Here is a 15574-nt window from a genome sequence, read left to right as displayed (position 1 = left end):
AATAGAAAATGTGGGGCGGAAGATCGAACTCACAACTTCAGATATATGTCAATTATCGTCGAGCTATACTCGCTCTGGCCACGATGAGTTATTTAATTGAAAAATTTTGAGGGTAAAATATTTTGTTCAATGAATTTTGAGTTTGGTATCTATTTTTTCAATTTTATGTCTATTTGGTCTCATAAGTCTTAAAAGCTACCTTTAACTTTCATAGTTTAAAAAATTGTCCTAAATGGCTATCGGGGTCAATTGTTAGTTAACTAACGAAAAGATTACATAGTCTGATTATATGATTATGAAACAAACTATAATTAATATGATTATGAGACGAACTATAATTATTATTTATATATAACTATTTTAGTTGACGAAGCTTATATACCTTAAAAGTTATTGCCTTTATCTTGGTAAAACTTTTTATATTGTAGTTCACCAAAAGAAATGATGACATATGATATCTTGAAAGCCAAATAATTCAAGCTAATTAAATTAGTGACCATCTCAGGCAAACACAAGGGCAAGAAAACTTTATATTTTCTTTGTTCAATTGAAGTAAGATAATTCTTCATACTTTATAGTTTGTATTGTATGAGGGCCTGAGTTTGTGCTAATTTTGAAAACTGCCGAAAGCCAACACAAAAAGTCCCTTACACTTTGATTTTTTAACTTTTTGATGTTGCTTTAATAAAGCTAAGTAATTATGACCAAAATCATGTAAGAAGGTCTATTTTATAATTTTAAATAAAAAGGCCACTTTTAAATATGACGCAACAAGAGTGTTGATCGAATCCAAAACCCATCATCAATTTTTTTAAATATATATAATATGGAATCGATGGCTATCTAACACTCGTCCTAAGTAGGAGAGGGAAAGCACAGACTATGCATCCGGCGTAATTTGTACCGGAGAAGGTATCCTCATTTGACTACAAATTCACTCTGTCACGGCCGATAAAACCCATGATCAAATTTACCTGGATAAATATTTTTCTACTCTCATAAATTATACTAATTACATTCTTTCTTTCTAATTTGTTAATTTCTCTCTTTATATTTTAAGATTTTTTTTAAAAGATTGTTTGTTCACAATTTCCCCCTGAGTTTCTATTTTTAAAAATGATGTTTGTATACAAATAAATTTTTAGATAAAATTTATAATCTATTATAAAAAATATTTTAAAAATATTTGTTTAACTATAAAAACTAAACAAAAGTTTTTCAAAAACTTATTTTTATTGGTTAAATTGCAATTTTAGCATTAATGTTCTAATTTTAGAGAGCTGCTTCATTAAGGCTTAACAAATGTCCTTTCTCACTTCTAAAAAGTTACCAAAAAAAAAAAAAAAAAAAACTCGACTAGTTATTTCGTAGTTGTGTACTTGAAAATGAAGTCACTTAAATGAAGTAATTAATTGTTGAATTTTAAAACAATATTAGCTCTAGCCATTTTCTTGCTTTTCAACCAAAAAAGCCTTTAAAAAAACCCAACCTGAATTCAGTGTTTTTTAATTAATTCCTACATGTGAAAGTTAATAAAACAAAATATCACATTCTTGAGGTTTGTTTTAAATGTTCATAAATATTTTGTCATCATGTTGAATTTCTGTCACTAGTTCTTTCACTAAAGGCAAAAATGTTTGCAAATTTTAATCAAATGATAAAAAACAATATAAAATTTTTAGAAACATAAGAACGTACCGAGACTCCCAAAATTGAAAACATTTTCGTTCCTGTTTCCCTTGGGCCTTGTCTTCTTATATAGTTCAATTTGTACTTTTTCATATACGAATCTCGTAGAAAAATCAATACCTCTCTTGTTAGCATTGCAACAATGAGAAATGAAAGCGAGATGCTTGAATACGAAGGCCTAGAGAATGAACGTAAAGCCGCTTGATCAAATTTACGAAAGAAATAACGTCCGTATTTTATTTTATGCATTATCAAACGAGCCTAAATAGCATTTTTCCAAAATATAACAGCAGAAATCAGGCCTGGTTGAGCTGAATATACAATAATAATAAAAATCCATTGCATTACTCAAAAAGATGAGAAATATTAAGAATGATATAATTCCAATAAAAATGATATGCAGTGATAAAATAATTGAAATAAAAACTGTTGCGCCCCATTCTGAGAGAGTTCTCATGCGAAATCTTTTTGCTGGCAACATTCAAGGACGTTTCAGTCATATCATTTCTCTTTGTCTTCAAGTATCCATCATCCCCAAAAACTATATTTAACTTTATATGAAAAATCCACCATCCATAATACAACTTACACTTACAACAACCCAAAAACACAAAAACAAAAATTTCCCTTACATATTATTACCACACCCCAAGAGATCAGATCAGTTCTTGTAGTTCTTGTTCTCTCTCTCCATCTGAAAGATTCCCAACCCCAAAAACCCCCCAAAAAAAAACCCATTTTTTAATTTTGATTTTAAATTTTTGGAGTCTCTAATTCACAACCTTTTCTTGGATTCCAAAATCTGTATTGGTTTCTGAATTTGAATTGGATGTGGACAAAGCAGAGACATGATTTTGATTTCGATGATTCTTCTGCAACCAAAACCAAAAGCAGTTTTGAATATAATGAGTCGTGGGAAGAGCAAGCTTTTGCAGAAGATGCCGCCGCCGCTGGCCGCCTTGGGGGCTGCGTTTGGCCGCCGAGATCTTATTCTTGCAGTTTCTGTAGAAGAGAATTCCGGTCAGCTCAAGCCTTGGGAGGCCATATGAATGTCCATAGGAGAGATAGGGCTAGATTAAAACAATCCCCAAACCCTCAAAATTTTCCTAATTTCACACCCACTTTGCCTTTTCAATTCTCCCCTTCTCATCACCAACTTATTTCTACTTCTTCTTCAACAACTCATCCATCGTGTTCCGGGTTTTGTTCCGATGAGCTCGATCCCCGCCCGACCAGATCCGATTCGAGAATTTCTTGCCCTAGGGTTATGGATAAAGATCATGTAATCGAAGCTGCTGGGTTTTCAAATGAGGGCCAGTTGAATTTCGGTCTTCGTCAACCTCGGCCCGAGGAGGAGGAGGACGACGATGACAACGGCGGTCGGGATGAGACCGGGGCGGCTACCGGTTGCAAGAAGAGGAAAACTGATGATGAAAAATCAATACAATTTTACCATCTTCATCATCACCATATCCAATCAGAGGTAATTGGAATTAGCTCTAGCCAATTGCATGATGTGGATCTTGAGCTCAGGCTTGGGGGTCTCTCTAAAGGTTGAGAAAAATCTCAATTTCCGGTGAGAAAATTCTATCTTGAATTTCCCATCTGAGTTTCTTGTTTGTTTTTTTGTCAATTCCATTTTTTTCTTTTCACTTTTGAAGTAGAGGCTAAGGCCTTTCTACTTAATTCCACAACTACTTGTTAATTCTACAGTCTGTGTAACTAAAAGTTCGGATCAATCCTTCCAGATTGTAACAATAAGAAAAGCTAGAGAAAAGATTAGAAGGAATTGTCTTTGATTTCACTCAAAACATAATAGAAATTAACAAATTGATCAGTAAAACTATAATTAAGCACGGAATTTTGGTGGAGCTAGCTAGATGCAATTAATATCAAATAGTTTGTTTTGTGTTAATTATAACGCACGAGTTAATTAAGGTCTGATCAGAGAGGTAGCAGTTTTTGATTGATTGATTTATGAAGATTTAACTGAGAGACTAATAATTGTGTGCAGGCCAGTTGAGTTGCCTCTTTTTTCTATTGGGTTTTCCTGCACAATCTTCTTTAGGGGTTGTTTTGCCTCTGGGGACAGAAAGTTCATATTTCTGTAACTTAGAAATGGAAAGTTTCAATTTATATAGCTTTATTACCATTTTATTTTTTAATTTCTGTTTTTAAAACTGTATAATGGTTTTCTCACCGTTTCTCTTCTGTTTTCTTGAAACCAAGCCAACTTTAAATATAAGAACAAGTTTTTGAAACTATATTTTTTAATTTTTAAAATTTGACTTAGCTTTTAATTTTTTTTCCAAAGAAAGAAGATAAAAAAAAACACACATAAAAGCTTAATTTTTAGTAACAAAATGGTTATAAAGAACGGGCATTTAGATTATACCAATCATATAGATGAGTGGATTTATATTATTGGAAAGATGAGATTTGAATCATCAAAGTGAAAATTCAACTTTTGACTGTAGGTTATCTTTTAAAATTGAAATGCAAAACTAATTAATAGAGGGGTAAAGTACAACAAATTCGATTTTTAATGACAGTTCTAAACAATAATCTTGGCTTGATGCTCGTTTGAGCTTGTTAGGCTATCATATCATATCAAGATTCATCAGCTCCATCTTAAAAAATTATTTTCGTTTTAGTATAAATGTGAGGTAGGGTATTGAACTCACAACTTCTTGGTTGAAAATATATGTCAATTATCGTTGAGCGATGGTCGATTTGACTATCAAAAAATTAATTGAAAGCGAGAGAAGGTAGTCAATTTATATTATAAACTTTTGTTAGATTTTTTATCTGTTTCGACATGAAATTCTTTAACCTTAACGGGATATAATAAATATGATGATCGACAAGAGACAAGTAGTCAAATACATCACAACATTCATTCCCTTTTTTATATGTTGTATTTATTGTATGATGTAAAAATGCAACCACTCTCTACATCTGTTTGAAATTAACTTAGAATTTTTTCCTCCCTTGTGAATCCATTCTTCTCTCTCAATCTCTCCAAAACTCTGCCACCAACTCTTGGAATCAAGTCCATATATATTATAATTATATGCTGCCTCTGCACCCCCTTTTTTTATACTTTTTAAATTCACATTAAGAGAATGTCATGCATCATGACAACTTCCCCAACACATCATCTTGTTTCCTAGCTTGTTTTATTGATATGAATGACAAATGTTGAAGTCTGAACCCTAGGATGATGAGAATATATTAAATGATCTGAACCAAACAGCAACATTCAAAAAACAAAGAAAGGCATGAGATAGAGAGTGAATGAATATAATGAAGAATGAGGTAGGTGGGGAGATCAGGAGGGAGAAAAGGGGAAAATTGGTGGGTGTGTTTAAGAATTTGTTGTTTGTCCAAAAGAAGAGAAGGTGATGGAACAAGGCATAAAAGGGTAGTGGAAAATTGAGTATTTGCATATCAAAGGGAATTTAAAAGGCAGGTCCCAACAAATTGTTGCCATTAAAAGGCAAAGGGGATGCGTTTAATGGGCTTGACTTGACGACGTGACAATGGGTCTTTAATTTTGTCTGCAGATGAAAGATGAATGATGAATGATGATGCAGAGGAGAGAGAGAGAGATTGCTATAGAGGGAAAGTTAGAGTTTTGATTAGGAATTAAGGGTTTATGGCATTGGCAGCAGCAGCTAAAGGGGCAGTGCAGTGAAACCACATGGCCCTTTCATGTCGTTTCTTACTCCTTTTGTGTTATTAATATTATGGGGATACCATACCTTATATCTCTATTCTTCTCACTTTGCTTCTCCTCTTTTATCTCCCAAAATCTATCTAATTCATTCCAATCTATATTTTACTACACACACTGCTTTTTTACCAAGAAAAATTATAGGTCGAAACATTAAGGTCTCCAAAAATGTTCGAAGATAATTGAGGATCTTGAAAAAAAAAAAAAAGGAGTTAGCTGTAGTCCAAAGCCCTTGTCAGTGCAGGATTCTAGAGAGTGAATTTCGATTGAAATGTTAATGTTTTCGTATCTCTTTCCATTTTCTTTTGGGTATTTATTTGAAATGGAGGTAACCATTAGGGTTGTGTGCTTCCGTGATTTTAAGTATAAGATGTGCTATGAGGTGGGAATATAGTTAAACGATTACCATTCAAAACGTTAGTGATTAGTTCGGTAACCTTACTTTAGAGTCGTTCAAGTTCGGAGGTTCAACGTTCATTGTCTCCAAACTTTCTTCTTAAAAAATATGTGCAAAGTTAAGCCGTTGACTTAATAATGACGTGTCTTCCGATCAAATTCGACCTTCATCACACACCATCACAATTTTTGCAAACGTGGGATTCAATCTACTCGAAGAAAGCTATATTCGGAGCAATTTATAGATTTATTGAATTATATTACTCATTTTTTTTAAAGGTCACGTTATATTATGAATTTAGCCACATGGTTCAAGCATAATTTAATTTTCATTTGCGTTCTTTCGGTTTATTTAGATCTCAGAATTTGTCTTCCTCAATACTATATTGAATGCGGGAAACATTCTTTGTTTACGTTGAGATTGCTGCGTTCTTGTAGTTGGATGTCGGTGTCTAAGCTAACAGTAGAAAAATAAAGAAAAATGGGCAGGTTCTTTAGTAAGTAAAAGTTGAACAGTGGTTGGAATAAGGGATTGAATGATTAACCTTTGATGATAATAAATGCTTTATTTACTTCACAGCTATGTTTTGACTTGTAATTTAACTTTCTATACTGCTATTTTCAAAATTTTTTCTAGGATCTTTTTAGTATCTATAAAGTCTCAGATTCATTAATTATCACTCACAATTTTATAATTTTAATAAGGTAAATGGTTTGTTATTAAAATGATTTTTTAATATAATGATTTTTTCTTTTTTTGAAAAAATTATTTGTAAGTCTCATTTTATTATATTAATGATTTTTCTGTAAATTAATTTTCAAATTTATTATACAAAAAAAAAAAAAAAAGCGAAATCCCTAGGGTTTTGGTCCAAGTAGCCATGAGGTGATTCAAATTGGATCAGAATATGACCCGACTTATGGGCCACAGTCCAGAGTTTTGTGGAAACCCAATAAGAACTTTATGGGCTTTATATTTCGCTTGGAAACGGCTATGATCGTTCAGAACATGACCATCAAAACTTTTGGGTCCTGGCCCAGAGTTCTGACAGAAGCCCGATACGAAACTTATAAATTATGGGCCACGGCTCTGAGTTTAAGATCTCGGGCTGTGGTCCAAAAGTTCAATTTGGACCAGTACAGGACGGCCGAAATTCATGGGTCTCGGACCAAAAGCCCAATATAAAATTAATCGGCCCAATAATGTTTTTTTTTTCCTGGTAAACTTTTAAGAACGATTTAATTAGCTTGAAGACCACAATAATACCTTCAAAGACTTGTAATTCAAAGTATTCTTTCTTGAGAGGAGCTCCAACAAAATGGCGATTCAGGATTCAATGAAATCCCGTAAAAGTAATTTCTTCAAAATTTCACTCGCTCTAATTTCTTCCATAACCTTCGTTTCCCTCTTCCTCTCTTCCTTCGACAACAAATTATTCAACTGTCCCAACTGCCACCACCGCACCCTCCAAACCTCCGTCCGCAGGAAAATCACCGCCGACCGTATCGCCGCCGAGGCTGATGAACAAACGACAAACGTATCCCACCTTCTGTTCGGCATCGCGGGGTCCACCAAGACATGGAAAAAGCGTGAAGGCTACTGCCAACTGTGGTGGAGGCCTAACGTCACCCGCGGGTTCGTCTGGGTGGACGAGAAGCCGAACGCCACGTGGCATGCCAGCTCCCCTCCGTACAGAGTATCGGCCGACACGTCGAATTTTAAGTACAGTTGCTGGTACGGATCCCGATCGGCGATCAGACTGGCGAGGATCGTGAAGGAGAGCTTCGAATTGGGGATCGAAAACGTGCGGTGGTTCGTGATGGGAGACGACGACACGGTGTTTTTCGTGGAGAATTTGGTGAGCGTTTTGGGGAAGTACGATCACACGCAGATGTATTATATTGGGTCCAACTCCGAGAGCGTGGAGCAGGATTTGATCCATTCGTATGCTACGGCGTATGGCGGCGGCGGATATGCCATAAGTTATCCGTTGGCGGCGGAGCTGGTGAGGATTTTGGATGGTTGCGTTGATCGGTACGACAGTCTCTACGGCGGCGATCAGAAAGTCCAGGCTTGTGTTAGTGAAATTGGTGTCCCCTTGACCAACGAGCATGGGTTTCATCAGGTCAGTCTTCGGGTGTCTTTTCCTTTTCCAACAACTAATTTTTTTTAACAAATAGGGAAATTCTTGATGAATTTAAAATGCATGCTTATTTGACTTGGTCTAGCTAAAGGTTTTCATTTGGCCACTCTCACTATGGCTTACTCATCAAAAACTCAACTTAATTAATCAAATCAGATGGGATAATCAAACTTACAACATCTATTTCAATTACTGCTAAGCAATATTAATTAATCGAAACTTTATTTCTTTTATTGAGCTTTCAACAATTTTGTGGTGGGAAATCAAATATGAATTTCGGATTCCATTGGAGTTCTAGAAGAAAAAAAAGGGTGATTTTTTAGCTAGTTTCCAAATGATGTGAGACTTAATCTAGATGTCTAGAAAAGTTTTGACTATAAAAAATAAATTGAAACCAAGTCTAAATTAAATATACTACCAGCTCAAGATTATGATCAAAGCAAGAAAACAAAATTTACAATTTGACCAATTAAACAACGGTTAAATTATAAGGTTAGTTTGTAAAACAGTAGTTGTGTCGTTTCTTAATTTTTCAATTTATTTCATGTTTAATAGATTTTGATATATTAGACATTTTTTAAAAATTCAATGATCGGTTAAATCCAAATTGGAAGAGATGTATACCAATTTGAGTGCAGCTTAATAGAGAAAGTATCTATTACCATCAATTGGTCAATGATTTGATCCTCAAATTATAATTGTTATCAAATGAATCTCGTTAGGATGGGACTGACAATTCATTTCATTGATCAAATAATCCAATATCAATAAACTATTTTACCTATACTCATTAGATAAATCTAATTTTTCTTTTCTGAATGAACCATTACCTGGATAAAATATATTTGTACCTATCTTATTATAATTTATGATAGTGATTTATTCAGAAATTGAAGAATTAAAAAAGGTTTTGAAAAAAGGTTTAGAAACCTGCTAGACTATTAGATATTATTAAACCTACTTAAACTTGTTCGTTTAGAGCAGAAACTTGTGTGTTATTTGTAACTCTATAAATTGTAAACTTGTAAGCTAAAGTCGTAAAAAAAAAACCATTAGTACGATTAGTCTCAAATTTATGTATTACAAATCCAGGTTGATATTCGAGGGAACCAATATGGGTTCTTGGCAGCGCATCCGGTGGCTCCGTTGGTGTCGCTCCACCACGTCGACTACCTTCCGGCCATTTTTCCGGCGATGACCAAACTCGACGCCCTGAAGACTTTAAAAACCGTACACGACCTCGATCCGGGTCGGACCCTTCAGCAAAGTTTCTGTTACGACTCGGCTCGTAACTGGTCCGTTTCGGTCTCGTGGGGCTACAGCGTCCGGCTCTACCCGCGGCTCGTCACGCCCAAAGAAATGGAGAAGAATTTTCAGACGTTTCAGACATGGAAGAGTTGGACCGACGGTCCGTTCACGTTCAACACCCGACCGGTCGGCCCGGACCCATGTGAGATGCCTTTGGTTTTCTTTTTGGACCCGGTCGTCGGTCCGAACCAGACAGTAACCGGTTACATGAAGCACGTTGACGTGTGGGAGAGAGAGTGTGGCCGAGACGAGTTCCAGGCAGCGCAGGATGTGGAGCGGTTCCAAGTGGTGACTTCTGGCCAGTTGAGTGCTGCCACGTGGATGAAGGTATGGAAAATCTCTATGTTGGAAAAGATTTATCAACATTTGCCAAGAAAAATAGGTAATAAAGACTTACGAAGTCAATATGGTACATAATTAGTTAAATCAACCATCTATAACTTAGATTAAATATAGGTTAAATAATCAATTTGGCATGTGTGCTTTCCTTGTTTTAATTTGGTCCCTGTGATTTTAAAATTTTCAAACTAACTATAATTTTGACTTAATTTTAATTTGGTATAAAAGTATCACTTGGGTCAAATCTCACTAAGTATTTAGACACATAGAATATATCAATAATAATTATAACGACAATATTAAAATTATTCATGAGATTTGACTGAAGATTGAAACTTTTAAAACTATAAATACCAAAGTAAAGCTTTAAGGATAATTATAGGAATAAAAAAAGAAATAAAGCTGAGACAACATAGACCAAATTGATCATTTAACCAAAATATTTATAGATATAAGTGTCCCGACTAAGGATCTCATGTCAAAAAATCAAAAGACTTAACAATGTTTATAAATAAACGAGTTACTCCCTTCATTGAGAATTAGTTTTGATCATATAGAATCCTATGAATATTTGTCAATTAATTTTGAGATAACTATTTATAAATATTAAAATTGTATTAAAATCCCGTTAATGGCTCAAACGAACATTAAAAAAAAAAAGGATATCCGACAAGTATTAATCAGCTTAAAAGAGCCACCATCTTGAGGGACATGTTAAGGATTTTCCAAAAATTTCCGCTCTTTTGTTTTATTGGTAACTAATATTCTATCCCTAAACTTCAATAATTGTTTGATTTTATTTCAAAGTCTTTTTTGTTTTTATAAAGTTATTTCAAAGTCTTTAATTTCAACACATACATGAGACCGAAGTGCTATGCTACTTTTAGGCGGTGTTGCCATGCATGTCAAGCATTTGTCATTAATATATTCATTCAATAATTGATGTTGGAGACTAATTATATTCAATACAGTATTTATTATGAATATATGAAGTAAACCAAACCAAACACAAGCATGTATATGGGCCAAAATGGTGATAATAACTTACCCTAATCTTTGTTGAGAATCTAATAGGGAAGTTATAAGAATTCCTTCAGCATTTTTATATAAATTTTTGTTCAAAAAATGATGCATATATAAATTTAAAATTAATGGGGTACTATATTACATTCATTAATATAGTAAATTTACTAAAAAATAAAAATTATTGTCATTGGGCAGGCCCCACGTAGACAATGTTGCCAAGTCGTGGATGGTACAACTACCAATGGCGGTGGAGTTGATAGTGTGGTGAATGTCCATATCAGAGGCTGCAATCCCTTTGAGACCGTAACTCCCCCATAGATTAATTAAGGGCTAGAAAACCATGTTTTAATTATCCAAAATATAGATGTCGATGAATATTGTTAGAAATTTCAATCTTAAAATATTAAGTAAAAATATAGACAAAATATTGATATCGACGAATATTTCGTCTAAAATATTTATCAAAATAAAAATAGGATAAGAAATATATAAATTAATAAACATCAGTTCAACATTTTTAAATAAGTTCAAAACTTCTTCTTATTAATATTATGTTCACATTTATAATATATTTTGAGTGAAAATTTTTGTAATATTATAGAAATGTTAATTTTTTTTAATGTCGACGTCGAGCAACTTATGTACATATATGAAAGTATCGATAGAAATGTCAAGATTCCAGTTCAAACGAGAAAAAAAAATGACGTAAATTTAACATCCTAACTAGAGCCTAATCAATCATAGTACTCAGTTGGTACTTTATTTTATTGGGAGACATTAGTTTGTAAGAAAAAATAACTACATATTAAAATAACTTCTTTTATATAAATTTCACGAACTAAATAGAAAATTTGAAAGTTTAAAAATCAAAAGGAATACAAATGATCGAATTTGTGATCTTGAAAGAAGGAATACATGTCAATTATCACTAAATTCTATTGATTTTACTATATAGAAACTTGACATAGCTCTAAATTTTTCACTAATGAAAAATTAATGGTATAATGAGCTATAATAAAGCTGAAACATAATTTTCTTTCGAATAAATTATTCTTAAGAGAAACTTAAAGTAAAATAATCTCATTTTGGGAAAAAGAATTTGGTGGATATGTTCCCATATTGGAAAAGATATTTACCATATAAATAAAGTGAAAGAATAATCAACAATAATCTCTACAGACCCAGAAAATATTATATATATATATATATAAGGTCAATATTCGCAGCCCAATTGGGTTTTGGATTTGAATTATTTGTTGCCGAATTTTCTGGCAATGCTTGTTTTAAAATACAAAATTAAAAAAATCAAACATTTTTCTATTTGAATGTGCCACGAACATGATGAACACATTCCAAACCCACATTGTTTTTTGCAAAATTGAATGTGATGTCTCTTCCCGGAGAAGCGATTCAAGGCTGGAAAGTTTTGGTGTTACGGCCAAAGGATGCCTTATCTCCTTTCATTAGAGCCATTTTTGTTATCTCCGCCGTTGCTTCGTTTTCTCTCTTCTTCTACCTAACTTTTTCCGACCAAAACCCCGCCGGCTGCGTCGGCTGCCACGGCGCACTCCGGTATTCTAATCACCGGAAAATCAAGGCGGCTTCTTCCGATGAAGGCGAATTACGTGGCACGAATATATCCCATGTCGTGTTCGGCATTGGTGGGTCCGTGATGACGTGGAACGAGCGTCGCCATTACTGCGAGCTGTGGTGGAAGAAGAACGTTACTCGTGGGTTTGTTTGGCTCGAAGAGAAACCTGCCTTTCCCTGGCCGGAAAACTCCCCGCCCTACCGGATCTCCGATGACACCTCCAGATTCAACTACACTTGTTGGTAATGTTAAATCATTCTTATTCAACCAAAAAACTTAAATTAATTGATTAGCGTATATTTAATCACTACAAGACTCGGTCTAATTGAATTATGCTTTTACTGAATTATTGGTTCAAATGGAATGTTAGTAAAGATTAGCCACATTTAATAACTTTTACTCTGGTTTTACAAATTAGCATGATCATTTTTCAACCGGTGATTATCAATATTAATCGAAGATGAAAAGACATTTCAACTAGTTGGTTGGCTGGAAAATATATTAGATAACTATTGGACTTAAAAGCTTAAATTGACAAGTTATAGTAGAGTTAATCATTTTATTTGTATTCTTAATAGGTACGGTTTTCGATCTGCTATTCGGGTGGCTAGGATTATCAAAGAGACATTTGAACTTGGGTTGGAGAATGTGCGATGGTTCGTGATGGGGGACGACGATACGGTCTTCTTCACGGAGAATTTGGTGGAGTTATTGGGTAGATACGATCACAACCAAATGTACTACATCGGAGCTAATTCTGAGAGTGTGGAACAAGACATTGTTCATTCTTACACCATGGCTTATGGTGGTGCCGGATTCGCTATTAGCTACCCGCTCGCGATAGAACTGGTCAGAATTTTAGACGGTTGCATAAATCGTTATGCCGATATGTCCGACCAAAAAATTCAAGGCTGCCTGAGTGAGATTGGTGTCTCCGTCACCAAAGAGCTTGGATTCCACCAGGTTCTTTTTTCTTCCATCAATTCAAAAATATTTTAGACTGGTTTTTATTCTACATATATATAAATAAGAATTTTTTTTGGTTAAACTACTCCTTCAACTCGATTTAAAATTTATTTTGGTTTTATAATTTTAAAAGTTTCAATATAGTCTTTATAATTCGAGTTTGATTGTAATTTACTCCTACAATTATAAAGATTGTTGTCTATGTTTCTGATAAAATTTTTTAGCTCTACTTTTATTCTACATTTATATTAAAAAAATTAGGTTAATTATTAATTTAGTTGTTATAATTTGGTATAGATTTGAGTAATTGAATTTAATAATGGTTGAATGACAGGTGGATATTAGAGGAAACCCATACGGGCTATTAGCAGCCCATCCAGTAGCGCCATTAGTGTCGCTCCACCACCTGGATTACGTGCAGACCATATTCCCGGCCATGTCGCAGCCCGACTCGCTCAAGAGGCTCTACAGCGCCTACAAAACGGACCCGAGTCGAGCCCTTCAGCACACCTTCTGCTACGACGCGGCTCGTAACTGGTCCGTTTCGGTCTCGTGGGGCTACACGGTTCAGCTATATCCATGGCTCGCCACCGCCAAGGACCTGGAGACGCCATTTCTCACGTTCCAAACGTGGAAGACGTCCAGCAATGAGCCCTTCGCATTCGATACCCGACCCGTCAGTTCTGACCCGTGCCAAAGACCCATTTTGTTTTTCTTGGACGCGGCGGACCGATTGGACGGCCGGCGGACGGTGACGAGGTACCGGAGATACGTTGAGGAGGTTGACAAGGAGTGTGAGCGGTCGGATTACGTTCCGGCGTTGGGTGTTCGGTTTTTCGACGTCTCCGCCCCGGAGTTCGACCGCCGTCTCTGGAGACAGGTAAAGAAAAAAGTTGTTTAAATGAAATTTACACGGGAAAATACTTCTAAGTCTTGATTGGTAGTACCTATCTTATACTCTTGAATGTTTGAGAAAAATGTTTTATCCAAAAAAAAATGTTTGAGAAAAATGTAAAAATTGAGAATCTTTTTTAAAAAATAATTAGCCGTCAATTTTTTTTTAATATATATAGCACATAGGTATCGGAAGTATTAGTTACTTGTGAAGTTTGGTTTGGTTTTAAAAGGAGATTTTTTTTTTCTTTTTCACATGTATGCAAGTCATCAATAATGGGAGGTCTTACAAGTGCTTATCTTTTTCTAGCCATCAATTTTCTATTTTTTTAAAAAATATAAAATATCTATTTTTGCATTTCTCTTTCCTATCTGTGAAAAATTGTAGTTAAATAGAAGAGGGAGGTCTAATCGGCTTAGATTTTCTAGGTTGGATTAGGGTATCTTGATGAGGTTCGGTTTCTATGTTTTTTGGATCTTAGTTTCGAACCATGAATATTTACGTGGTTTTTTTTTTTTTAATTTGAGACTATCTAATTGTCAAATTTTGATTGATGGGGCTTTAAGTGACTATTGATTTAGTTTTTAGATATTTTTTAAATTTTATTTCAAATTAATGTATTTTGAAAGGGAAGTTCAAGAGTTAAAAAACATTTAACTGTTTTATAAGTCACGGGAAAGGATTAGATTATTTCGAGTATATTGGATAGATATGATTACTAACAAGTATTAATATTATTGATTGAGCAGGCGCCACGTAGACAGTGCTGCAATGTCTTCCATAGTGAGAATACAATGGTGGGTACAATCGAAGTCCATATTAGAGATTGCAATCTGTTTGAAAGTGTTACACCTCCCTAACAAAAAGAAAATAATAATAATAATAAATAAATAAATAATTATGTGTTTATTTAATTGTCTGATGGTAGGTATGTTTAAAAAAAATTTGTCTAATGGTAGGTAATGAGAGCTAACTTTTAGTCCACATATACATCTAATTACCATTTTTAATTTATTTTATTATTACCATTATTATATTTTCAAAGATGGAGACGGACTACATGTGCTAGCATCATAGAATTAAAGTTGTAAGCCTTTTATTATATGTTATGATATGAGAGAGATTTTAATTTTAACTTGGGTCAAAATGTTATCATATGAGGTAAGTTTTGATTTGTTTTTTAATCCAATGGCAATGGCCCAAATGTTCGGGCCCAATTCCCAAATATGACATGGTAAAAATAAAGGGATTAATATATTGATAGGCCATTTAGACACTATAATTACATAAAAGGATTGAATGATATAAAATTTACACTTTTGTCATAAACAATTTTATTTATGATGGTACCCATCACTTAATTTACTAATATATCATTCTGTGTCTCACCTCAATATTAATTAATTTTTAAAATCCAAAATTATCCCTTAAATTTTGACTGATTAGACCCTCTAAAAGTAAAAAATACAAAATCCCAAAATCCT

At 34.0% G+C, this 15574-nt stretch overlaps 3 protein-coding genes across 4 annotated transcripts; all 3 read left to right on the top strand.

Moving 5' to 3' along the window:
• Positions 1-2232: 2232 nt before the first annotated feature.
• Positions 2233-5493, top strand: LOC111015051 (uncharacterized). 2 transcript variants are annotated; one of them, XM_088124621.1, is made up of 2 exons: positions 2233-3172; positions 5256-5493. In XM_088124621.1, exons 1-2 carry the CDS (start codon positions 2519-2521, stop codon positions 5268-5270), a joined length of 669 nt encoding a protein of 222 aa, XP_087980747.1. In that variant the 5' UTR covers positions 2233-2518; the 3' UTR covers positions 5271-5493. The 2 variants fall into 2 exon arrangements, with proteins under 2 accessions (XP_087980747.1, XP_022145654.1); XM_022289962.2 differs by having other exon boundaries at positions 2237-3265.
• Positions 5494-7078: 1585 nt separating this feature from the next.
• Positions 7079-11165, top strand: LOC111015080 (uncharacterized). Its single transcript, XM_022289994.2, has 3 exons — positions 7079-7947; positions 9058-9600; positions 10834-11165. Exons 1-3 carry the CDS (start codon positions 7141-7143, stop codon positions 10954-10956), a joined length of 1473 nt encoding a protein of 490 aa, XP_022145686.2. The 5' UTR covers positions 7079-7140; the 3' UTR covers positions 10957-11165.
• Positions 11166-11890: 725 nt separating this feature from the next.
• On the top strand, positions 11891-15225 carry LOC111015146 (uncharacterized). Its single transcript, XM_022290079.2, has 4 exons — positions 11891-12471; positions 12808-13192; positions 13530-14075; positions 14840-15225. The coding sequence occupies exons 1-4, from the start codon at positions 12026-12028 to the stop codon at positions 14948-14950; spliced, it is 1488 nt and encodes a 495-aa protein (XP_022145771.1). The 5' UTR covers positions 11891-12025; the 3' UTR covers positions 14951-15225.
• Positions 15226-15574: the final 349 nt, after the last annotated feature.

Source organism: Momordica charantia, assembly GCF_013281855.1.
Source record: "Momordica charantia cultivar OHB3-1 chromosome 5 unlocalized genomic scaffold, Mcharantia_2.0 BLBB01000005.1, whole genome shotgun sequence".
NCBI lineage: Eukaryota > Viridiplantae > Streptophyta > Magnoliopsida > Cucurbitales > Cucurbitaceae > Momordica > Momordica charantia.
Note: the sequence above shows the minus strand (reverse complement) of the source record. Positions and strands in the feature narration are given on the sequence as shown.

What these genes read in the sequence shown, in the direction of transcription:
- LOC111015051 (XM_022289962.2), top strand. Translation starts at nt 2,519, where the DNA reads ATGTGGACAAAGCAGAGACATGATTTTGATTTCGATGATTCTTCTGCA.
- LOC111015080 (XM_022289994.2), top strand. Translation starts at nt 7,141, where the DNA reads ATGGCGATTCAGGATTCAATGAAATCCCGTAAAAGTAATTTCTTCAAA. An exon ending in ACGAGCATGGGTTTCATCAG is followed by an intron (nt 7,948 to 9,057) that starts GTCAGTCTTCGG and finishes TTACAAATCCAG; the next exon opens with GTTGATATTCGAGGGAACCA. An exon ending in GTGCTGCCACGTGGATGAAG is followed by an intron (nt 9,601 to 10,833) that starts GTATGGAAAATC and finishes GTCATTGGGCAG; the next exon opens with GCCCCACGTAGACAATGTTG.
- LOC111015146 (XM_022290079.2), top strand. Translation starts at nt 12,026, where the DNA reads ATGTCTCTTCCCGGAGAAGCGATTCAAGGCTGGAAAGTTTTGGTGTTA. An exon ending in AGATTCAACTACACTTGTTG is followed by an intron (nt 12,472 to 12,807) that starts GTAATGTTAAAT and finishes TATTCTTAATAG; the next exon opens with GTACGGTTTTCGATCTGCTA. An exon ending in AAGAGCTTGGATTCCACCAG is followed by an intron (nt 13,193 to 13,529) that starts GTTCTTTTTTCT and finishes GTTGAATGACAG; the next exon opens with GTGGATATTAGAGGAAACCC.